Below are 23,473 nucleotides of genomic sequence, written 5' to 3' on the forward strand. Positions count from 1 at the left end.
GGCCAGCCTAATTAAGTAGATTTGTGTCCCCCCCGAAGTGGCGTGAACAATTTATGCAGGTTTCTTGCCTCCCCTCTGGATGAGGACTTCGGGATTCTCAGCCTGGAGCTGCTGCCTCCTTTGCCTTCCACAGGAGAGCAGCCATGTGCCCCTGAGACATGCAGTCAGCCCAGCCTGAGTGGAGAGCGTCAGTCTCCCTGTCCCCACCGAAGGCATGGCCCTCGGAAGTTTGCCTGCAGACAGTTCTAGACAAAGTGAGCACCATTTGTCACAACCCAAGTCAGGGGAGGGTGGGGCTCAGTGGGGTGAGTGCACGGCTCTCCAGCCCGGGGTCAGCAGGAGGGGGCCTGCAAGAATGGGGCAGCACCCTCCCAACTTCACCTCCAAGGGTTATGTGGCCCCCTGTGGCTCAGCCCAGATGTCCCAACATGGGTTTCTACTTATTTCCAAGCATTCCCGCGTGGAGTAGAACCTTGGATTCCCGTTCTTGGGAACGTGGGCCTGGCCCACTTCCTCGCTTGTGTAATGAAAACAGTGACAGCAGAGCTCACCTCCCAGGAGCTCTAACTGAGGGAGGTTGCTGCACAAAGGTTAGCTTTCCCACTGCTGGCTGTGTGACCAGGAGCAAATCTTCACCCTCTCTGTGTCTGCTTCCTCATTCTTTTTTTTTTTCTTTTTAAGAGAGGGAGAAGGCTCCATGCCTGGGGGGGAAGACCAATGAGGGGCGCAGTCTCACAACCCTGAGGTCATGACCTGAACGGAAATCAAGGGCTGGACACTTAACCAACTGAGCTGCCCAGAAACCCCTTTGCTGTCTCATCTTTAAATGGAAATAGTAATACTCCCTGCCCATGAAATGCCCAGAGGTGTTGGAAACTGGCTGTTTTTAATGGACTGTTGCAATTTAGTGTAACCTGCTGATGAGCTACCTCTCCAGCAGGTCCCTCTGTAACAAGTCCTGTCCCTCAGGGCCTCTTCTGGGCCCCTGTGCACGTGGCAGGCAGCTAGAACCTGGCATCTCATAGGCCTGGGTTGAGGTCGCAAATGAGCTGTTTCTTTGGCCAAATTCCTTCCCTGTTGAGCCTCAGTTTCCTTTCCTATAAGGTGGGATGACAAGCCACCTCCCAGATGCATGTGGCAGGCCAAGCACACAGGAGCTTCAGCCATTCTCCTGAAGAGCAGTGGGAGCTGCCCCCTTCCCCACAAACCCCAGGGAGGTCATCTGCATGGAGAACAGGAGCAGGGGTCTGGGGACAAGGCTGGCAGTTGACAGGCTCCAGGCTGAGCCACATGCAGCAGCCCTGCTGGCTGTGGGACTGGGATGGCCAGATCAGGAAGTCGGGCCTCATGGACAGGAGTGGGTGTGAGCGGCCTTGTCTCATGGTGGGCATCCTGAATGAACACCAGAGAGCCGGTGGCCCTTAAGAGCCCAGCTTCTGCCCTCAGAGACTGTGCCCATCGCTGTGGCTCCGGAGTTCTCAGTCCACACCCCAGACGGAAGACTGTGAGACCGCCTTTATTAGGCCCAGAGCAGCTGGGTGTACACATTGACAGACTTCCTCCCCGTACAAGGATCAGCATCACTGGGGCCCTGGAACCAGCACCATCTCTGCTCCTCTGAGTCTGGGAGGATGGCTGGGGCCTGGGTGCTGGCCAGGGGGCAAGGAGTGAGCCTGGCCTTGGATCTTCCAACTGGAAGGCTATGATGCTGCTAGCAGGCTGCCCACTCCTGATCTTTCCAGCTGCCTCCGCAGGCCAGGTTCCACTCAGAGTACCCCTATCTACCTGGGGACCAAAGCCTCCTGTCCCAGCCTGGACATCCTCCCGGGGAGGGGAAACTGCTGTGTTCTCATCCTTGGGATGGAGAAGAGAACAAACCCTGGGATGAGGGTCTTCCCAGAGCTCTGGCGCCTGGAGCCCACTGCTGTATCTCCAACCTGCCCTTTTTCCTGAGTGAGAAAACCCACTCATGTCCCGTCCCCGACCCCAGCAACTCCCAAGAACTCCCAAAGGAAACAGCCTCCCCCAGGGAGGGTCCTGTAGTGAGCCTGACCCCAAATAAACTCTGGGGCCAGGAAACATGTCTATAAATATATAGGCTGTGTGTGTATTATATAAATGTATCTATATATGTATATATGTACATGCACACTTGGGAGGGCAGCTGGCAGCTGTGCCCCAGGACCAGGAGCTTCTCAGCCGGGGCAGGACTAGCCTGGCTCCTCCCCAGAGGCCTGGCTGCCTTGAAGAGCCTCTGGCTGGTGGCCCAGAGGTTGAGAGCCGTCACTTGAAGTTGAGAGTCCAGGTGTTGGGGACGTAGAGAGACTGGGTTTGGCGGGTTCGGCGAGGCGTGGTGTTGAGCGCGTCCACACTCCTGCGGCTGGAGCGAACCACGTCTGCCACGAAGCTGGTGCAGTCGCTGCAGACGTCCTTGAGGACACAGCCATGGGTGTAGATGTGCGGGAATGCCTCCTCCACACTCTGCCACTGGGACCCCTGCAGTGATCTGGAGCAGGACAGAGCCGTCAGGGACGTCCCCTCCTGTCTCTCCGTATCCACAGCCCACCCCCATCCCCTCTCCCCAGCAAAAGCCTTCCCTTGAGAGTTAGTGGGAGGCCTGGGATCGGCTCCCTACTTCAGATTCCAGCTCCTCCCACTCAGCCCCCAGACCCATCTGAGACCGCTCTTCCTGGACGACTGCCTTGGATTTCCACGTCCTGGGAGTGTCCTCGCAAACCACCCTGCACCCAGCTCCGGTGTTACTATCAGTGCCTGTGACCCCAGTGACATCAGCAAAGGGCAAAGGGACTCACTGGAAGGGCTCTGTTCTCTGGGTCGGTGTCGTGTCGGTAGTTGACACCCTCCGTGGACTCTCAAAGCCCAGCGTGTAGACGGGAATGTGTGCAAACTTCTTAGAAGGCATCTTCATCTACAACACACACAGGGAGATATGAACCAGGCACCCACAGGGACAGGCACATGCACACACCCACACACCTGCTCTGGGCCCGTGTGACCCCCTGGGGGTGTCGAGAGGCCATCCTTTTGCTCCACTCCATGCTGCCGTCTGTAGGTGTGGGCGCCCTTGCTTGGTACCTGCGCCAGCCACAACCTGTGCCCATGTAGACGGACGCTTGCACCACCCATGACCTGGCCCACGTGCTGAGACGGAGCTTTCCCGCAGTGAAATGGCAGGACACAGAAGGTTTGGAAATCATGGTGGGAAAACCCCTTTCCAGCACCCCTGGTTTCTAGGCTGAGGTGAACCAGGACGACATGGTTCTAAGTGTGATGAACCTTCTGTGCCTGTCTGTCTGCAGGTACAGACGCCCCCGAGTGCTGTGCAGAGCCTGTCCGGAAACGTTCAAGGAGGCTGTAGTGTCAGAAATTGGGACTTTCACAGGGGGAGTGAAGGGTTTTTCCTAGCACTAGCCTGCTAACGTGGAATGTTAAAGACCACTTACAAGTCTTTAAAAACTCCACAGTCTCGGGGCGCCTGGGTGGCTCAGTCAGTTAAGGGTCTGACCCTTGATTTTGAATCCGGTCATGAGATAGAGTCCGGCCCCTTTCTCTGTGCTCAGCAGGGAGTCCACTTCTCCCTCTGCCCCTCCCCCCACTCTAAAAATAATAAAAATAAAAACTGCACAGTTTTGGGAAGTGTTAGGAGTGGGTTCTGTGTGGAGGAAGATGAACAAGGTGGCTGGTCCATGTGTAACCTGCTCCCAGGAGATGGCACTCCCAGTTCTGTCCTCTCGGAGAAAGAAAAAGGGTGCGCCACACCCCCCCCCCCCCAGTTCTGCGACTCTTGACAAGCCACATCAGTCACAGGACACGTCGCGCACCTGGGGGCCCTGCTCAGGCCCCAGATGCTGCTCACCTTAATGCTGCAGGAAGCACAGACAGCCCTGGAAGGGAAGAAGGGGTCAGCTGTGAAGAGGCCACAGAGAAACCATTCCCACCGTCAACTGCCTCCCCTGCTCGACCCCAATTCGTTCAGTATTTCACTTAGTTCATCCCCAAATCTTGCTTTTCTCTTTAATTAGCTGTACATCCAAAATATGTGTGTCCCTCACAGCTCTTTCTCTGGACAGTTTGGTCTGGGTTTTCTCACGTGCCTGACACTCCCCACCACAAGCCCCCCGAGCCACAGGGGCCATGGGTGAGTGGCTCAGTTTCGCTGTGACGGACATCTTGTTATTCCCCATTCCTGACTTCGAGAATGAATGCTTTCTTGGGAAAAAAACCTGACAGAGAGACGACTGTGATGGAGACCCAGGGGTCCTGTTCCGTAAAGCCTGTCCTCAGAGGGTCCTTCCTCACTGGTTTCCCTTCTCCAGATCCAAGTGTGATTGACAAAGATACACATTTAAACGTAAAATAAAAGAAATCGGGTATCGTGCATACTATCTACAAAGTTACATCAGGGGACAAATTTTCCAAATTCATTTCTTAAAAGAACAGACGGTGTCATCTTGCATGGACTTTTTGTTTTGTTTCATTTTAACTTTTATTTATTTTCTTGAGGAGGAGAGAGTGCACACACGTGCCAGCTGGGGGAGGGGCAGAGGGAGAGGGAACGCTGGGCTCCATCCCAGGGTCTTGGGATCATGACCTGAGCCAAGGGCAGACTGTCTGTCTGTTTTATAATCGGTCCGCCATCTAGAAACCTCTGGGTCAACTTTACTTTGCTGCGGCAGGGACTTACTTGCCTTGAGTCCTGCATGTGTGACACGCGTTCTGTGCCCCAGAATGTGGTCTGTTTGGGAACCATTCCGTGGGCACCTGAGAAGTACATTCTGCTGGGCTCAGCTGTGTGTGCTGTGAATGTCGGATCAAGTCGGTCGGTAGCATTCAAGTCTCCTGTGGCCTATGTCATACCCTCCTGTCTTCGCGTCCTGTCCGTTGTTGAGAGAAGGCTCTTGAACCTCGAGGGACTTATCAATGTTTCCTTGCAACTTGCTCAGATTTTTACTCCACGTATTTTGACTCTGTTGTTAGGTAGGTCAAGTGTTCAGAATAGTTATTTCTCCCCCCACCATTATGACGGGAATGCCTTTAATCTCTGCTAATGTTCTTTGTGATCTACACTGAAATTAATGATTAATACATCAACGTAGTTTAGCACTTCACACAGATGATAAAGAACTTCCGTCAGCATACTTCTGATCTCCTTAGCTTTAATGCCATTGTGATGATACTTTTTACTCAGAGATGTTATGAATCCTGTGAGATGCTGCTGTTAATTTGGAGGCTGCCTGGTAATTACTGAGTGGGCAGCGGACACTGCATTTCCCCCCATTGGCTGCTGGATCTCGATTCATCTTGTGCAGAGTTGTGAGAAAGCAGTCTGTGCTCGCTTACTGGCTGCTACTGAGCGTCCCCGTGTGGATTGAGACTCCATCAGGTAAAGGAACTCACTGAACGTTCGCTTGAGTGCAGGTCTACTGCTGAAGAACTCTTAGTTTTTGTATTTCTGGAGATGTTTCTACTTTTTGTCTTTGTTTTTAAAGCATACTGTTGCTGGGTACAGGATTCTAGATGGGCAGTTTTTCTGTCCTTCGAAATGCTCTTTTACTGTCCTCTTGCTTGTTTCCAAGAAGCCTGCCACCACCTTGTCTGTGCCCTCGGTATGTCTTTTTTTTTTTTTTTTTAAGATTTTATTTGTTTATTTGACAGAGATCACAAGTAGGCAGAGAGGCAGGCAGAGAGAGGAAGGGAAGCAGGCTCCCCGCTGAGCAGAGAGCCCGATGCGGGGCTCGATCCCAGGACCCTGAGATCATGACCTGAGCCAAAGGCAGAGGCTTTAACCCACTGAGCCACCGAGGTGCCCCTCTCGGTATGTCTTTACCTGCCGCCTGGTTTCAAGAATTTCTCTTGGAGCACTGGGCAGCTCAGCTGGTTAAGCACCCGACCCTTGATTTTGCATTAGCCTACATCAGGTTCCACACTTAGCGTGGAGTCTGCTTGTCCCTCCCCTCTGCTCCCCTGCTCTCTCTCTAAAATAAATAAACAAAATCTAATCTTTATTACAGTTGGTTTTTTTTTAAGATTTTATTTATTTATTTGTCACAGAGAGAGCACAAGCAGGCAGAGAGGCAGGCAGAGGCAGAGAGAGAGCAGGCTCCCCGCTGAGCAGAGAGCCCGATGCGGAACTCGATCCCAGGACCCCGGGATCATGACCTGAGGCAAAGGCAGTGGCCTAACCGACTGCGCCACCCAGGCGCCCTTGTTTATTACAGTTTTGATCACTTTGGTTAATATGTGGCTTGGTGTAATTTTTTTCATGTTCCTTGTGCTTGGGGTTGAGTTTCTTGTGAGTTTTTATTTATCATCGAATTTTAAAATCTTTTTAGCTATTATTTCTTCAAATGCTTTCTGTCTTCCTCCCCCCTTTTCCTTTGGGGACTTTGATGATGTCTATATTAGACTTCTTAACGTTATCCCACTGCTCACTGGGACCATTTTCGTTTTTTAAATTATTTTTTCTCACAGCATTTCATTTTATTTATTTTTTTAAAGTTTTTTTTTAAAGATTTTATTTATTTATTTCACACAGAGAGAGAAAGAGAGAGATCACAAATAGGCAGAGCAAGAGGGGGAAGCAGGCTCCCCACTGAGCAGGAAGCCCGATGTGGGGCTCGATCCCAGGACCCTGGGACCATGACCTGAGCTGAAGGCAGAGGCTTAACCACTGAGCCACCCAGGCGCCCCCACAGTGTTTTCATTTTAGACAGTTTGTATTGCTTTCTCTTTGAGTTCACTAATTTTTTCTTCTATACATTCTTCTGAATGTTTAATCTGCCATTAATTTTATCTGGTGTAATTCTGAACATTCACCCAAACATTCTGTTTTTTATGTCTGGGACTTTGAGTCTTCTTCAGGTCGTTCATTCCTGTAACTTTTTGAACATATGAAATACAGTTCAAAACTTTTAATGTACTTATCTACTGATTCTAATGTCTCTGTCAGTTCTGGGTGATTTTGCTGGATTTTTCTGTCAAGGGTCATGCTTTCCTGCTTCTTGACGTGGCTAATATCTTTGATTAGATGCCAGACATTTTATCTTGCTGGGTGCTGTTTATTTTATTCCTATTCTTGAGCTTTGTTCTGGGAAGCATTTAAGATACTTGGGAATGGTTTGGTCCTTTTAGGTCTTGCTTATTTTTAAATTTTAGGTCTGGAACAATGCTTGGCCTAGGGGTACTTATTCCCCACTTGTGGGACAAGACCTTCCTCTGTGTCCGACTTCCCGGCTCATGACCTCCAGCACTTCCACCATGGCTGGTGGGAACACACACTATGCCTTAAAGCTTTAGCACAGGGTCAGAACACTTCTTCTGTAAGGGGTCAGATAGTAAACATTTTAGGTGTGGCTAAATGAATAATGAAGAAACAAAGGATGTGGCTTTGTTCCAATAAAGTTTTATTTACAGAACAGGTAGTGGGCCAGACTTGGAGCCAGTCCCTCCTTCAGGGAGCTTCTTCCCCAGCCTTCAGTCATTTCCTTGCTTGTGTGTGCTGATTAGAACCCTGCTGACTACTCTGGGGGGATCTCACCCTGCAGACTGCTCTCTTCCTGCGGGAAGTACATTCTGAGACCTTCAGCTGCTTTGATCTCTTTAGGCCTTGACCTAGAAACTCTAGGCCTCTGAGGCAGTCATGGGGCTCACCCTGTTTCCTGCTATTACCTGATATCCAGTATCTTGAAAGCCACTGCTTCCTGTACTTTGGGTTTTCTGGTTTTTATGGGATTTTTTGGTTGTTTCAGGTGGAAAGTGCCTGTTCTAATGCCTGTTACCCCACTGTGGCTGAAGGTGGGAGCCCCTTAGCTATTAAAATTAAATTAAAAATTATGTTCCAAGTTGCACTAGCCCATGGCGCATGACAGAACATCCCCACGATCCCAGGAGGTCTGACTGGTCAGGGCCGGCTTGGAGACGCTTACCTCCTGCCATGTTAATCACTGCCCGGGTGCTTACAGACGCTCACCTCTTGCAAAAGAGACAGGTGGGTGGCCAGGAGAACAGCGGGAACTTGGCTCGGCAGCAGCAGCAAATCTGTAAGAAAAGGCCCAAATTAGCTTGTCCTGCCTAGTGAGGAAGCAGCCCTGGGTTCGGGCTGGCCTGGGTTCTGGCCTGCCCTCGACCCAGAGCTCCTGCCCGACAGGGGAGCAGCAGGATCCGGGCCAGCTCACCTTCCCCTTCCTTAGACTGCTGGAGAGCTCCTTGTTGTGCAGGAACCTCTCCATCTCGGCCTTCACCAGCACGCGGCGTACATCCATCACCTCCTCCACAGTCAGAGCAAGGCTCTCCACGGGATGGCTGAACTCCTGGGGACAGAAGGGGCGAGCGGTCAGTACTGCTTAGGTCTTTGGGAATGAGGCCCTTCAAGGGTCTGTCCACAAGGGCCTCTCTTCTCTGAGGACTCTGGAATCTTCATGGCCTCAGTCTACCCACGCCCAGCAACCTCCTAATACACCCCACTCTTCAGTTCGTCTACCCCTGGGAGCCATACATGCTCCTCATGACTTCTCTGATGGGGTCGTGCAGCAGCAAGCGCGCTCTCCTGCGACCCAGCCCACCCCGGCCCGCTGAGAACCAAGCCCCCTGTAGCCAGCCCCACCTGTGTCCACAGCCCTCCCCGACCTGAAATGCCGGCCTCCTCCCTCGTCCCCCACCTGCAAGTACACATGACAGCCGATCGAAGCCAGCCAGGGTTCCCAGGCCCCTCTCCTGCTACTGGAACCCTTCCCCACAGAGCTCTCTCCTCGCCGGCAGTAGAAGGCCCCAGGCACCCCTGCGCACTGCCCAGCCCAGTGCTCACCAGCCCGCAGGGCTCTGAGTCAGTCCGTCCGGAGGCGGCATGTGTCCTGCCAGCCACAGCCGCCTACCATGTGAGAGTGCTCGGGGCTCCCTCTGGGAAGGGAGGGTGGAGCTCGAGCTCTCCAGGTCTCAGTTCCTCTCCTGTGAGGTGGGGTTGTATGCCGCTCAGTGGGGAAACACAGCCCTCAGTGCGCAGCCCACATTTAAAACGTTAGCTGCCGAGATGAGGCATCCTGAGGGGCACCAGCCCATGAGGGCATCATGAAGATGGGCGCTGGGTGCCTGTGTTTGGTTTCCGACGGCCAGTGGGTTATCCTCTTTAGGGCTGTTGTCTGGGGAGAGTCTGGGGGCCCGTGTTCTCATTCCTGCCCGAAGCGTTACGTTGTCTGGCTTCTGGCAGCCTGAACAACTCCCTGGGAGCCTCACACGTGTTACATGAACAGCACACGTGGCCAAGAAGTCTCACGTCAGGACCAGAGACCAGCAGGCTAGGTGTGTCAGATTGGCTGTAAGACGTGTCCAGGGTGGACGGTCGCTGAGCTTGTGTGAAGTTTGACAGCCAAACCTCTTGGAAAGCACTCGAGATCCGTGCTAAGAAGAATACACTTACGGGACCCGTCATTTAAAACACGCCCCCGCCAACAACTGATTAAAAGAATATACTGAGGGGCACCTGGGTGGCTCAGTGGGTTAGGCCTCTGCCTTCGGCTCAGGTCATGATCCCAGGGTCCTGGGATCGAGCCCCACATCGGGCTCTCTGCGCTGCAGGGAGCCTGCTTCCTCCTCTCTCTCTGCCTGCCTCTCTGCCTACTTGTGATCTCTGTCAGATAAATAAAGAAAAAATCTTTAAAAAAAAAAAAAAAGAATATACTGAGGCGCCTGGGGGGCTCTGTCAGTTCAGCGTCAGACTCTCAATCTCTGTGCACGTCTCGATCTCAGGGTTGTGAGTTCAAGCTCCATGCTGGGCGTGGAGTCTACTTTAGAAAAAAAAAACAAAAAACCTCCACTTCCCCAGTTCTTGGACATCCTTTCGAGAAGCAAGCCTTCCTCCTTCCCCGCCCCCTGTGAGTTCTGTGCAGGCTCACGTGCACTCAAGACTCAGCTGCCCCCGTGACCCACCGCCATGGCCCAGGAAGACCCTGCTGCTGGAGGGGTCATGCGGGGGTCCTGGGACCACCCTCATCCACGATGGCCTTAGACCAGCGCCAAGCCCATCTCAGTGCTGAGCCCGCGTGTGTCAAGCTGGCGGAGGCGTGTGTTCCGAGCACCAAGTCAGCCTCACAAGGAACAAGGGGAGGGGCAGAAGGGAGACCCCGTGAAGGTCTACAGCACAGCCAGGTCTCGATGTCATCAAGGAACACTTCCAGCGCAAGAAGTGAAGAAGTAAGAAAACTTGTTCTGGTTCTTCACCCAAAGAGGAAAAAAAAGTGGGTGGGGGTGCTTAATTCTCCTCTGCTGAGGATGTACTTAGTCACTGTAATGAACAGATTACGGTGGAAGTGAGTCACTGCTGACACTGGCGTCTGCCTTGGTGTCTCTCTCAGACCACGAGCACTAGGGGAAGTCCGCCGCCAGGTCCTGAGGACACCCAAGAGCCCTGGGGAGAGGGCCACGTGTGGAGGCACCAAGGCCTCCCACGCATAGCCACGTGAGGAGCCCCATTCCAGGGCCACCTCTGGGGAGGCCTGAGCCCATCTGCCCACCTGCCCAGCCGGGCCGCTTCTGGATTCCTGACCTCGGAAACCGTGAGATCATAGAAGTTTGTTGCTTATACTGTTCCATTGGGGGACGTTTTAATGCAGCAAGAACTAACACGGGGCTGAGCGGAGAGCATCAGTGTCATGGTACCTTACATTTATATGGCACCTGTCAGCATTTTGACATCTGTTCTCGTCTGAGCCTCTTGACAAAACTTCAAGGGTGGGATGATTACAGCACCAGTCACAGGGTCGTCAGCTCTGTCCCCCCCCAGGGAGGCTGAGGGAGCCCGGGTGCGAGGCTCACGCTGCAGTCTTCCTCCTCACTGCCCTTGGGCCCGGGGCCCCAGCTTCTCACAGAGAGCGAACCAAGAACTTCCCCTGTGCATCCCCTTCGCAAGGTCGTTTGGCCAGCGGGCTGCCATGCCCAGAAGGCCCAGAAGGTGGCAGCAGAGCAGACCCAGCCACATGGGCTGAAGGAGCAGCCCCACTCCTGGGGCCCCACTCCTGCAGGCCTTGTCCTAGGCAGACATGAGGGGGAGGGCCCAAGGGACGCCCCCACCCAGTCACTGTGGACGACAACACCTCTGTCACTCACCAGCCACAGGTGATGGGTGTCTGGGGCTGTGGAAGCCTCTGGCTTGTCCTCTGCTGAGCCCTGGTCACTGTGTGGTCGGGAGCTGGGGTCAGGCTGGGCCTGGACACTCATCGGGAACAGACCTGGACTCAGAGCACACAAGTCCCGGGAGGACAACCTGGCAGATACTGGTGTCCAGGGAGACATGGGGACCGTGGGGGGAGTAATCAAGCCGAAGAACATGTAGAGAACATATCAACCACATTGGGGGCACCTCGGTGTCATAGGCCCAAGGGACCCCTGTGGGAGGCCCCACCTCTGATCCCTGTTAATGAGCCCTCGGGGAGAGCAGGTGACACCAGTCCCGCAGGAAGCCTGCCTCCTGCATTCACGCCGCTTACTGCTCTCAATGCGGAAAGGACGAAGGGGCAAGAGGCCGGTTCGCCACAGGGTCTCTGTGTCTGGAGGACAGTTGGGGGACAGTGAGGTAAGGGATTGGCCTGGCTTGGACCCCTTCACTCCAGCAAGTGTATCAGCTACCGAATAGCACCGCCGTGAGAGTGGCCAGAGAGCAAGAGGATGGCTCCGGGTAACCTTGAGGGCAGAGAAGGCAGGCGGCCAGGTCTGGTCGAAGCAGTGGGGGAGGGGAGAGGACAAACCCACGTCCTGTCAGCACCTGGGGAAGCACAGCCCTCACAACAGTGGGACTAACTAACCCTGTGTGGCCAGAAGGATTATGTTGACCTCTGTGCGGAACAGGAAAAGGAGGTGACGGTAAGTCAGGTTCTAAAATGACGTGCTGCGGGCACCTGGGTGGCTCAGTGGGTTAAGCCGCTGCCTTTGGCTCAGGTCATGATCTCAGGGTCCCAGGATCGAGTCCCATATCAGGCTCTCTGCTCAGCGGGGAGCCTGCTTCCCTTCCTCTCTATCTGCCTGCTTCTGTCTACTTGTGTTCTCTGTCTGTCAAATAAATGAATAAAAATCTTTAAAAAAAAATAAAAAATAAAATGACATGCTGCATGACCCATCTGGTTCATTGCAGACACCTTCTCATTGACGGGAGAAGGAAAAAAAGACTAGAAAGATCTGTCAATCATCCATCCATCCATCCATCTATCCATCCTATCATCCATGTATACGTCCATCGTCCATCCATCCATCCATACAACCATCCGTCCATCGTCCATCTATCCAATTTTCTTTTCTTTTCTTTTTTAAAGATTTTATTTATTTATTTGACAGACAGAGATCACAAGTAGGCAGAGAGGCAGGCAGAGAGAGAGAGGAGGAAGCAGGCTCCCCGCTGAGCAGAGAGCCTGATGCGGGGCTCGATCCCAGGACCCTGAGATCATGACCTGAGCCGAAGGCAGAGGCTCAACCCTCTGAGCCTCCCAGGCACCCCCCAATTTTCTTTTCATATACCAATATAGTAATATCATATATGGGCATATATGGCATTACTATATATATGGCAATTAATATACCAATATAGTAATAATAATTATCTCTAGGTATTAGAATTATGGGAATGTTTTCAAGTTTTTAAAAAGTGTCTTACAAAAAACGTGGGTGACTAATTTAGTAAGAAGGTTTTCAAGTTAAAAAAGTGAGGGATGCCTGCTTGAGGCAATGAGGTAGATCTGGGCTTGAACTTTAAACACCCTTCTTACGGATATGAGCTCCCGGTGCCCTCTGGGTGCGGCCTGCTCGGGAGGACAGTAAGATCCAAGCCAGGACATGATGCCCACAGGGCAGAATCAAGAAAGAAGGGGTGAGAGGCACCACTTGCCTTGCTCTTGGGTGCTTGGCCTCCAAGTGTGCATGCTGCCTGCGCGGGGCCAGGAAGATTCCAGCCCTCCTTGGGGCTGAGTGGCTGGCTGCAGGCTAGAGGACACTTCGCTCCGGAGCTGGACCAGGTCATGCTCTGAGAAGGAGCGGTCCCGCTTCAGTGTCCCCTCCCCACACGGAGACTCTTCCTCCTGTGGACACAGCAGACTCAGCCCTGACCACTCAACCTGACCATTCTGCCCGCCAGCATCTCCGGCCTGTCCCTGCACCGGCCGGGGGCTGCTGCCTCACTCTCCTCTAGACAGTGGAAACAAGTACCTCAAAAGAAAAACCCTTTCCTGAGGCCTGTGGGAGGTCCTGGAGATGATCGGTCCTCTCTTAGGTGTAGCCCACTAGGATCACTACCACCCCTGGTTTCCTTGGGCTCTGGGGGCTGTGGGGACATGATATCCCATCAACGTCCCACTGAGTGTCCCACTGAAACACACTGGCTTTTCACGTCAGTCAGAGGGCGCTCAGCTTCCCAGCCCCAAGATGATGGGGCATGTCCATTACAGCCCTTTCTGTGCCATGGGGAGAGGTGACCCAAGGCCACTGTTTCAGTCACCCGTCTGAGCCACCAAGATGGGGGAGTGCTCCCAAGGCCCACCACGTTTGCTTTCAGACCCAGTGCCACAGCAGGAGACCAGCTCCAAAGAAGAGTGCGGCCTTCAGCCCTGAGCGGTGGACGCCGGCAGCTGAATGCGCCATGCTGCCTTGGCTCAGTCCTTCTCACTAACCCCCATCCCCACCCCGGCCTCTTTCCAGGAATCTACGGGCTCTGACCTCAGATGTATTCATCTCCTCCATCTCAGCCAAGGTGGGGGCCTTGAGCAGAACCCGGGGCCGTGGGCGCTGCGTGTTGCTCCCAGCATCCGTGACGGACAGGTTGATGCAAGACGTGGATTTGGTGTCCCCTGAACAGGCATTGAGAATGCAGGGCAGAGAGCCAAACCCTGGTGGAGGCAGGGAGGTGGGGCAGGACAGCAGAGTGAGGGGTGCGGATGGAGTGGGGAGGTAGCGGAGCAGGAGCGAAAGTGGGGAGGGGGCAACAGAAGCAGAGGAAGCTCACCCCGGCCTCCCCAGCGCTCGCCCCTCACTGGGCGCAGCCTCCGCTCCTGCTTGATCTCCTCCAGGATCTTCTCGTGCAGGGTCCTCTGCTTTTGGGGTAAGGGGCGAAGCCTCCTCTCTGAGACCTGGAGGGAGTATGGCAGTTCCAGGAAGGAAGGGCAGTGGAGCTGCGCCACAGACACACTAGAGCAGGGAGGAACACTGCGCACACAGCCAGCCCTATCAGGAGCAGGCACAGCGGGGGCAGGCCGGAGGTGGCCTGCGTGCTCCTGGGGCAGGTCCATCTCAGACCCAACCTTCCAGCCACCTCCTCGGGGGAGGCCTCCGATCTGCCCTTGGGGTGGGAAGGCCACGAGGGGAGGCCCTGTGCAGCACGTACCTGCTTCAGTGGAGGCCGGGAGCGGATGAAGTCCAAGATGAGCTCATGGGCATCCTTCTTCACCCTGGGAGGTATGTCTCCATCGACCTGTGGGGGAGGCAGCTAAGGCTGAGGGCTTGATCCCCACTCAGGAGTTGGGGGCCGTGGGAGGGGCCGTGGGAGGAGTTGGGGGCCTGGTCCTCATGCCGTCCTTCCCCGCCTCCCGGCAGCATGGCATGCACGTGGCTGCCATGACCACTCCCACCTTCCCTACACCTCAGGCTCTTCGTGTGGAAATGAAGGTCGGTGGCGCCCCTTCGACCCAGCTGTCCCAAGACTGGAATGAACTCGCACATGCAGAATTTGCAGAGTAAAACCAGCACGCAGCACGAGCCACGTGAGTATAAATGGGACAATCCTCCAGGATCCTCCACACTTCCCCTCTCCCTATTCTTGTCACACCGTGTCCCCAACATCATACCGAGTCCCCGACATCACCCCATGTCCCCAACATCACACCGTGTCCCTGACGTCACACCACATCCCTGCCCTAGCAACACTGTATCCCCACCCTTGTCACATTGTGTCCCTGATGTCACACTGTGTCCCTGACATCACAGTGTCACACCTTGTCCTGTTACACTGTGTCACACTGTGTCCCAGCCCCAGTCACACTGTGTCCCCATCCTTATCACACCGTGTCCCCACTCTAGTCACACCATGTCCCCGCCGTAATCACACTGTGTCCCTGTCCTAGTCACCCCGTGTCAGGTGGAGCCAGATGGGTCAGGGCCTCATCTGTCTGTGCACATCTGAATACCCACTCAGTAGCCAGCACACAGAGCGGAGGCTGCAGAGCCACGAGCGAGCAGAAGGCTCGGGGGCAAGCTGCCGTCCCCATCAGCTCACCATGACCTTGCGGAGCTTGTAGTTCCTGGCGCGGATGTCCTGCATCAGCATCTCGAAGGGGGTGAGCTGGAACTCAGTGGGCAAGGGGTTGAACTCCTGCTCCTGCACCTTCTTGAGCTTCACTCCGTGACGGAGTTCCCTCATGAGCTGCACCCAGAGTCGGGCCTGGGCCCCCGAGAAGACGGAAATGGTCTTTAGACCCGGCAGGGCTCCCCCTGGCCCTGGCACAGACCCCAGGTGGGGGGTAGCCATAGCTTACCCAGTCGGTGTGTCCCAGGTGGTCAAGCTCTGCCAGGGGCTTGCCTTCCTGCAGCTCACCCTCCCGAAGCTTCTGCAGCATCTGTTAGTCCAGGAGAAGGTGAGAGTGGCTGTCACAGGGCTGCAGGCCCCGCCGATCTGTCCATCTGGGGACAGTTCCTGAACACGTGGGCTACTATTCCACCAGCTAAAAAAGGGATGAGTGGGCATTTGGGGCCAAAGCTCTGGACTCAGAAAGATCTGGAGAAACAAAGCCATTAGCTTTGGAGCCATGTGGGGCCCTTGGTGGCCCCTCAGCTATCTCTGGCAGTTCTCCTGGGCCAGGGGTGAGAGCTGAGCAGCCACCTAGTGCCCACACAGGACATTCTGGCTCTCTCCTTCTGTCAGCCAATCCACACAGCCCAGAGGGGCAGCGCGTCCTTCTGAGAGAGCAGATGCAGGGGGACCCTGCCTTCTGTCACCTGTGAAGAGCTCCCAGGCTTCCTTCAGATCCAGCCGGCATGGTGCTCCCTCAGCAATGCCTCGGCCTCTCTGTCCGGGCCACGTGCATACCCCCTCCTGGAACCCCCAGGGCTGCTTCTTGACCCACTCCAGTAGGGACACTGGAGTTTCAGTAATCTGCTTCTGTGAGTGTTGTTTGGACCATTGGCTCCATGAGGCCAGAGCCACAGGGATGTTTCTGTTTTCTCCCCTAAGGATTCCTGGTTCCTAGCACAACTGGCAGAGGCTAGGTCTTCAACAATGGCTGAATGGATGGATGGATGGATGGATGGACAGACAGATGGATAAGAGGATAAGTTACTCAGCAAGTCCTGGGAAACAGGTTCATATTTCATGAAGCTGAGAAAATGCCAACATCACAGTGATGTTGGAGAACAGGAAGGATTGTTAGGTAACTGTTCTTTGCTGCGAATTTGGGAAGCAGCTACTAGATTCACTCCCTTCATTGTCCTGGATCTTGGCAGCAGCCAGACACTCGGGTCCTACCAACTCCCCTACCCTGGAGAAGCATCGAACCCTTAGCACACAGCTCCCAGCTCACCCCCCTCACCCCCCACACACAATAAGCCAGAACCGGTTACCCTGGCTTTTCACTTAAAGCTATTTGCTAAACTGCTTTGGGACGCTCTAGAAAACGCAGCCAAGTCTCAGAGCGCAGCATGGTGTGTGACCTGGCTGATTCTAAAAATAGACCTGTGTGTGATCTGGCAGTTCCTGTGGGCAAAGGGCATGAAGGGTGGGTCTCCCATCCCTCCTGGACTTTCTCTACCTGTCCCTGAGCAGAGTGTTTCTTCCGAAAATGCCAGCCCAGATGTGTCCCACTGACACCCTCTTCTCATTCCCTGTTACTACCAATTCCCTGAACATCTCTTGGGGCAATTACTTGGAAGTCTAGAGTTGTTTTGCTCATGCTAAAGAAAGAGCTTCCAGGGGCACCTGGGTGGCTCAGTGGCTTAAGCTGCTGCCTTCAGCTCAGGTCATGATCTCAGGGTCCTGGGATCGAGTTCCACATCGGGCTCTCTGCTCGGCGGGGAGCCTGCTTCCTCCTCTCTCTCTCTGCCTGCCTCTGCCTACTTGTGATCTCTCTCTCTGTCAAAAAAAATAAATAAAATCTTTAAAAAAAAAAAAAAAGAAAGAAAGAGCTTCCATTGTCTGGATAAGGAATTGATGGTAGCAACAGAACAGATGACTTCAGAGCAAGAAAAACAAAGCATGAAGACCATGCACTCATTAAAACATCAGAAGAACATCTCTTAAGTTGTGGAGGAGGAGGAGGAGCGTGGTTGGGGCCTTGGGGGGAAGGGAGTGGCCAGAGGAGCGACCTGCCCTTGGGCCACCAGCTGGGCTACAGATAAAGGCCTGTTGGCTCAGGGACGGCTGGGCTACAGATAAAGGCCTGTTGGCTCAGGGACTGTCACTGCCATGTCGGTTCTGGGCCCCCAGGCCTGTCCATCAAAGGAATACTGAGAATCGACTCAGGCCACAGTTCAGGGAAGCTGGTTCGGGGAACCAGACACCAGTATTAGTCAATTCCGAAGAACACCTCTGCCAAGAGTGGGTGGAACCAATTCCCCCGCCCTCTGCGAAGACCCCCTGCTTCAAGGAAGTCTGTCACCTCCTTCCAGGAAGGAGATGGGAGAGTTGGAGGAAGATTGTCAGCTAGTAATTCTGGAACCATGAAAAGACAGGACAGCCCTGGAGAGACCCCAGCTCTGCCTGGACTTCCTCTGACTTGGGGCAAGGGACACCTTTCAGAACCCCTATTTGTGGGGTGCCTGGGTGGCTCAGTGGGTTAAAGCCTCTGCCTTCGGGTCGGGTCATGATCTCGGGGTCTTGGGATGGAGCCCAGCATCGGGCTCTCTGCTCAGTGGGGAGCCTGCTTCCTCCTCTCTCTCCACCTGCCTCTCTGCTTACCTGTGATCTCTGTCAAATGAATAAATAAAAATCTTTAAAAAAAAACACCTCTATTTATCTGTAAAAAGGCGGGGGGGGCTACGGTGACTGAATTTCCTACGCCCCAAAACTCCAAGCGCAGTGAGTACACATGTGCACGGAATTACAAGTGGCGCCTTCAGTTCCTGTTTCCAGAAGGAACCAGCCCTGGGAGAAGACAGCCAGGTCTCGCAGGACATGGAAACAGGAGGCAAGAGGAAAGAGGTCCTGGGGCCAAGTGGCTGCGAGCCGGTGAGTAAAGGTCCTGACCCTCAGTTCCTCCCGTGCAAAATCCAGCTCAGGGTCCGGGAAACCCGCACAGCGTGACAGGGCCCGCCCCGAGCGCCAGCTGCGAGGCGAGGCCGTTCAGAGTCCGCCGCTGAGGACTTCCACTTCCCGTGGGAGAGACAGACGGACCCACACCGGCGGAGGGGGGGCGGGGCAGGAAAGACGGCCGGGAAGGTCCGCCCCTTCCCCTGGGAGTCCCTCCCCCCACCCTCGCCCTGGGCACACCGTCCCCTCCCCTCGGGCCCTGCTCAGTCCCAGCCCCGCCCTTCCCGTCCCGGCCTCCGGGAAGCCCCGCCCACACCCGCGGCCCCGCCCCCGCCCCGGGCCCCGCCCCCACTCCTCGGCCCCTCCCCCACACGGCCCTGCGCGCTCACCTCCTTGGCCTCCCGGACCCTGGCCAGGAAGGCTCGCAGCTCCAGCGTCTCCACGAAGAGCGCCCGGCACACGGCCTGGTAGTGCGTCTGCGCGCCCCGGGGGTCGGTCAGGCGCGCCGCGCACAGCCGCATGGCCTGGGCGAAGGTGCGCACGGCGCGGGGGCCGCCCTCGGCCTCCTCCTCCTCCTCCGGGCCCCCGTAGCCCTCGTCCGCAGCCCCGCAGACGCCGTCCTCGCAGTCGTTGTTGGCCATGAGGTCGATGAGCCGCTCCAGCTGCGGGCTGAGCTCGCGCTCCTCGCTGTCGTCCAGGCCCCAGTCCAGCGCGCGGTAGATGGCAAAGCCCAGCGACTGCACCATCTGCAGGACGGGGCCGGAGAGTCGGCGGGGCGTGGGGGACACCCCCCCCCCCCCGCAAGGGACCCAGCCAGGAGAGGGGCCGCCGCCCCGCCGGAGCACAGTCCCGACAGCCAGCGGCCCGGCCGGAGGCCCCCGGAGGCCATGCCACAAGCCAGCCAGCCGGACACGTCCGGAGCTGGCAGGACGCCTCCCAACCCGCGCGGCCGCGGTGGACAGCAGTTCAGCAGGCTCTCGGGGCCAAACGTGCTTTTACCACGTGAAGTGAGGGCAACGCCCTCCCGAGAACCTAACCCAGAGAGAGGGAAGACGTGCGCCCACAGGGACTCGTCGGGAACGCCCAGAGCGCCCACACCTGTGATGTCCAAATGTCTTCAACGGGGACACGGAACACAAAGGTGACCCATCCTTCCCGTGGGATGCCAGGCTGCCAAGACCAAACTCAGGCACCCCCTTACACACAGACAGAACACAGAGCCACAAAGCCAGACTACATGCTTCCATTCATACAAAACCCTAGGCAAGATGAAGCCAATCTACAGCCGTAAAAAGCAGGTCACTGATCATAAAGCATATCCCAATAAATGTGATTTAAAAATACGGGTAACCGAATCAAACATTGGCTTTTAAAGTGACATAAGAGGGGCGCCTGGGTGGCTCAGTGGGTTAAGCCACTGCCTTCGGCTCAGGTCATGATCTCAGGGCCTGGGATCGAGTCCCGCATCGGGCTCTCTGCTCAGCAGGGAGCCTGCTTCCCCCTCTCTCTCTCTGCCTGCCTCTCTATCTACTTGTGATTTCTCTCTGTCAAAAAATAAATAAATAAATAAATAAAAATAAAGTGACATAAGAGTGTTTTTTTTTTTAAAGATTTTATTTATTTATTTGACAGACGGAGATCACAAGTAGGCAGAGAGGCAGGCAGAGAGAGAGAGAGGAGGAAGCAGGCTCCCTGCTGAGCAGAGAGCCCGATGCGGGACTCGATCCCAGGACCCTGAGATCATGACCTGAGCCGAAGGCAGCGGCTTAACCCACTGAGCCACCCAGGCACCCGACATAAGAGTGTTTTAAATCAGAGGAGAGAGACTAGCGTGCTGGAATTGTTAACTACATGGGATATGGTACAGACACCTGAACTCATAAAAATTGACATCCTCTCCCTTAAAAAATACTGTAAACTCCATGCAAATTTCAACATACGTAAATTTAATCTGGAAAAGAAGAAAAGTGAAGAAGCAATGGCACCTGTGTGGGGGCTTGCGCAGGGACCAGGAGCTGTGGGCACCCAGCCAGGTATGGGGCCTACAGTGCTACAGTTTACTTTATGTATCCTTGAAATCTCCATAATTAGTTCTTTTAAAAGCATATTCACATATTGAAAATCTGAGTTTTGCAATAGACCTCTTAACTCACCATTTCTCAATTTTATTTGGCAGGAAACCCTATTTTCATAGACTACCATTAACCACTGGGACTCTGCCTTCTCCGGGGGAGCATCTGCAGACCCCGCCACTCCATTCGTGGCTCTGTCCAGTGGCCATCGGCTCCTGGCATGGGCTGCTCACAGGACTGCAGTCCTGGAAAGGTCAGGGCTGCTCGCAGGGAAGAACCACGTGCCATGTGCAGTGACAGGTGAGGATGACCACAGGGGTGCTGCTTCTAGCCTGCCTGACTTTCATATTTTGACATTTCTCCTTTATGACAATGATGCAGAATGACCATAGCTCTTCTCGTGTCATCAGCTACACAGAGCCCTTGGCTACTTAACTCTAGGACAACCTAACCTGAGACCTAGCCTCTGGCTTCTAGGCAGAGGACGGAGCCATGGAGCCATGGAGTCATGTGACCACAGCTGGCAGCCGGCGGAGCTGGACTTGGGACCCACGTCTGTCCCCAGCCTGGGCTCTAAGCCTTGCCTAAGGCAGGAGGGAGCCACACCCTCACGAGTCGAAGTCTGCCTAGCCTGAGGGAGGGGGAGGCCTCTGGCCTTTCCTCTTGTTTCCCACACCTGCAGCCCAAGGGGACTGGCTTGAGCAGAGCGGAAGGACATGGGGAGTCAGTGTTGGGCAGGGGACAGGCACAAGACAGCCTTCTCTATCCCGCAGAAATGCCTCAGAACACACCCTGGCCAGTGTGGGGAGAGGGGCTCCAACAGAGCCAAGTTCCAGTCTACAAAACCCCAGTCCACCCTTGGAGGTGGTCTTATCTCTGCTTAGCCGGGCAAGAATCACAAGCCCAAGTCATGAGTCAGAGGGCAAAAGACCAGGGCCAGGTGGAGTCCCCTATGGCAGTGGGACCCCCATCAGGACTACTGGGCTGGCAAGAACCACAGGTCACACAAATTCCCATCGATTCTTTCTTGGCCAGAGGTAGAGGTCAGAAAGGAGATTGTGGGAGAGATTCGTGTCCATTCTCTACGCCACGGCCACTGCTGACCCAGGCGTGGCTGTGACCTGGTCTCTCCATCAGAGACCACTCTACAACCCGGGGCAGACAGAGGGGCCCTGTAGGCCAGCCCCTGTTCCAGTGCATCTTGGAGCAGCACCACAACCCACCATGCCTCTCCCTCTTGCTCCTGGGAGCTCGCCTAAGCCAGCACCACGTCAGTTAAAGGGTTAACTCCAACAGGAGCCTCTCATCTGACAGCTGCTCTGTTAAAAGCTTCTCTGTGTTCCAGCCCAGACACTGGAAACCGCTCGAAAGGCAGAGAGCTCTTGCTTTCCCATAAGGAACAATCTGGGCAGCCAGCCAGGGTCTGAGAGCCTCCAGGCCTACCTGCCCACAGCGTTTTGGGAACTGAGCAGGCTCCCAACAGGCCAGCTGGGGCGAATAGCCTGCTAACTGAGGGGCTTGGAGAGAGAAGGGACCGAGACTGCCGGACGGTGTCCACAGGAGGCTGGTAGCAGGAATCTGGGTTAGCACAGCGAGTGGCCCCCTACAGTAGTTTCTGGAGTGGGGCTCCAGGGTTAGTCTGTAAGAGCGCAGACTGGACCCCCACAAACAAGGCTCCTTGTAAATATCATCAGAACTGCTAAGAGATCTCCTTTGGGGCAGCAGGTGGCCACGGCACATTCATGTGGGGACTCTGGGTAACAGGGGCCACCCTGGGATCACTGTCTGAACGGCAGGGGACTGTTCCTAGGCTTTGGATAAACAAAGTCTCCAGAGTACTCTGCCAGCTGCGGCAATGCTGTCTTCTTCCCAGACCCAACTACGGAAGCAACATGGTCTGAGAGCCTCACCACGGAGGCAGTGTGCCACCAGGAAGTGTGTCTTATCACTGACAGCAGTAAGATCGTCAGCATGTGCTGGGAAGAAAAAGCAGGAAAACTCTGGGACGGCGCTATTATCGTTTTGCGATTCTCCACGACAGACTATATGGCCTCTTTGCCGTGACCAGCCCCCCACCCTTGGTATAATGCTGTGTTCAGTACATAAACACACGTTTGTATAAAGCTTTCTTAAAGGCAGTAGAACGATCCACATTAAATTCAGGACAAACTCCCGGAGGGTAGAGGTTCAGGGAGGCACTGGTCCTGCTGGTGAGGTCTGAATTGTGGGCGGGGTGGACAGCAGTCACCGGCTGGTTTTCCTGCTTGCCCCTCAGACCCACGCCCTAACTGACCTTCTGCGTCCACAGACCACAGCACCTTTGCTCCCTCCCTCTGGTCAGTGGGAGGCAATACCAGCAGCTTGGGGGCAGAATAGGAGAGGGAGGTAGGGTACCGTCGCCCACCCCTGCCCTTCAGGCCCTCCAAGGCCTGCCAGGTTCCACACTGACCAGTGGGCTCTGTCCTCACCTGCCTGTTCTCTTCATCAAGTCCTTTCAATGAAGCCCTTTGAGTATTTTGTCTGTGTCCTACCTCATGGAAACAATCTTGTAACTTTATATGCTATCTAATTCACATAATATGAGACATATTACTTTTAATGCGTATCAAGTAAATTAAAAAATTATTTTAAAGGTACCTGGGCTTCTGAGCTGGCTGCTGACAACACCATCGTTGTAGAATCTGCAAGAGGAGACAACAGGCAGTCAAGACACACCCCAGCAACCCCAGGCCCTGGCAAATAGGGCCGCCCACCCACCTGGTCTCCCAGGAATACACAGTGTATCCCAGAAAGCTTAAACGGGTCGAGCAGCCAGTCATTTGGAATGGACATGCAGAGGCAGGAGACTCAGCCCCTGCCCACACCCTGCACAGCAGTCACACCCCTCAGGGTGTGGTGGGACCCCTCAGAAGGGAGCAGCCAACAGGCTTCCCTGGGGAGGCATGGTTGGTGCTAGGTAAAGAGGGAGTAAGGAGAGAGCAGGTCAGTTAAATCTGATCTGCAGGAAAGCCCTCACAGTCCGTAATGCACAGTCTGAGTCCATGTGCCCCCAAATCACAGCAGAGTCACATGAGACCCAGGCTCAAAGGCAGTAACAGATTTTGCTCTGGAATTCCCAAGAGCCAAGCTGGGTAAGGTAGCATCTGGCCACCACCTGTAAATCCGGAGACCTTTG

General features: G+C 54.8%; 1 protein-coding gene and 1 long non-coding RNA gene across 5 annotated transcripts in view; one reads left to right on the forward strand and one right to left on the reverse strand.

Annotated features, from left to right (window-relative positions):
- Window positions 1-1,500: 1,500 nt before the first annotated feature.
- Window positions 1,501-23,473, reverse strand: part of SPIRE2 (spire type actin nucleation factor 2) — a 32,627-nt gene continuing 10,654 nt past the window's right edge. Inside the window, exons 2-15 of one of the 3 annotated variants that reach the window (XM_059153157.1) lie at window positions 22,936-22,979; window positions 18,616-18,972; window positions 15,522-15,602; window positions 15,263-15,427; window positions 14,375-14,461; window positions 13,997-14,120; window positions 13,711-13,880; window positions 12,887-13,076; window positions 11,119-11,240; window positions 8,196-8,330; window positions 7,991-8,058; window positions 3,878-3,905; window positions 2,814-2,929; window positions 1,501-2,506 (exon numbers count right to left, since the gene is read on the reverse strand). In XM_059153157.1, coding sequence (XP_059009140.1) covers window positions 2,284-2,506; window positions 2,814-2,929; window positions 3,878-3,905; window positions 7,991-8,058; window positions 8,196-8,330; window positions 11,119-11,240; window positions 12,887-13,076; window positions 13,711-13,880; window positions 13,997-14,120; window positions 14,375-14,461; window positions 15,263-15,427; window positions 15,522-15,602; window positions 18,616-18,972; window positions 22,936-22,979 — 1,910 coding nt within the window. In that variant the 3' untranslated portion in view covers window positions 1,501-2,283. Of the gene's footprint in view, window positions 2,507-2,813; window positions 2,930-3,877; window positions 3,906-7,946; window positions 8,059-8,195; window positions 8,331-11,118; window positions 11,241-12,886; window positions 13,077-13,710; window positions 13,881-13,996; window positions 14,121-14,374; window positions 14,462-15,262; window positions 15,428-15,521; window positions 15,603-18,615; window positions 18,973-22,935; window positions 22,980-23,473 lie in introns of those variants that run through there. The other 2 variants (XM_059153155.1, XM_059153156.1) reach the window with 2 other exon arrangements.
- On the forward strand, window positions 18,972-22,426 carry LOC131818568 (uncharacterized). 2 transcript variants are annotated; one of them, XR_009348881.1, is made up of 3 exons: window positions 18,972-19,367; window positions 20,403-20,598; window positions 20,776-22,426. It is a non-coding gene; the product is annotated as an uncharacterized LOC131818568 (long non-coding RNA). The 2 variants fall into 2 exon arrangements; XR_009348880.1 differs by having other exon boundaries at window positions 20,403-22,426.

The sequence above is a fragment of the Mustela lutreola genome, chromosome 16 (genome assembly GCF_030435805.1).
Source record: "Mustela lutreola isolate mMusLut2 chromosome 16, mMusLut2.pri, whole genome shotgun sequence".
In the NCBI taxonomy this organism is placed as follows: Eukaryota; Metazoa; Chordata; class Mammalia; order Carnivora; family Mustelidae; genus Mustela; species Mustela lutreola.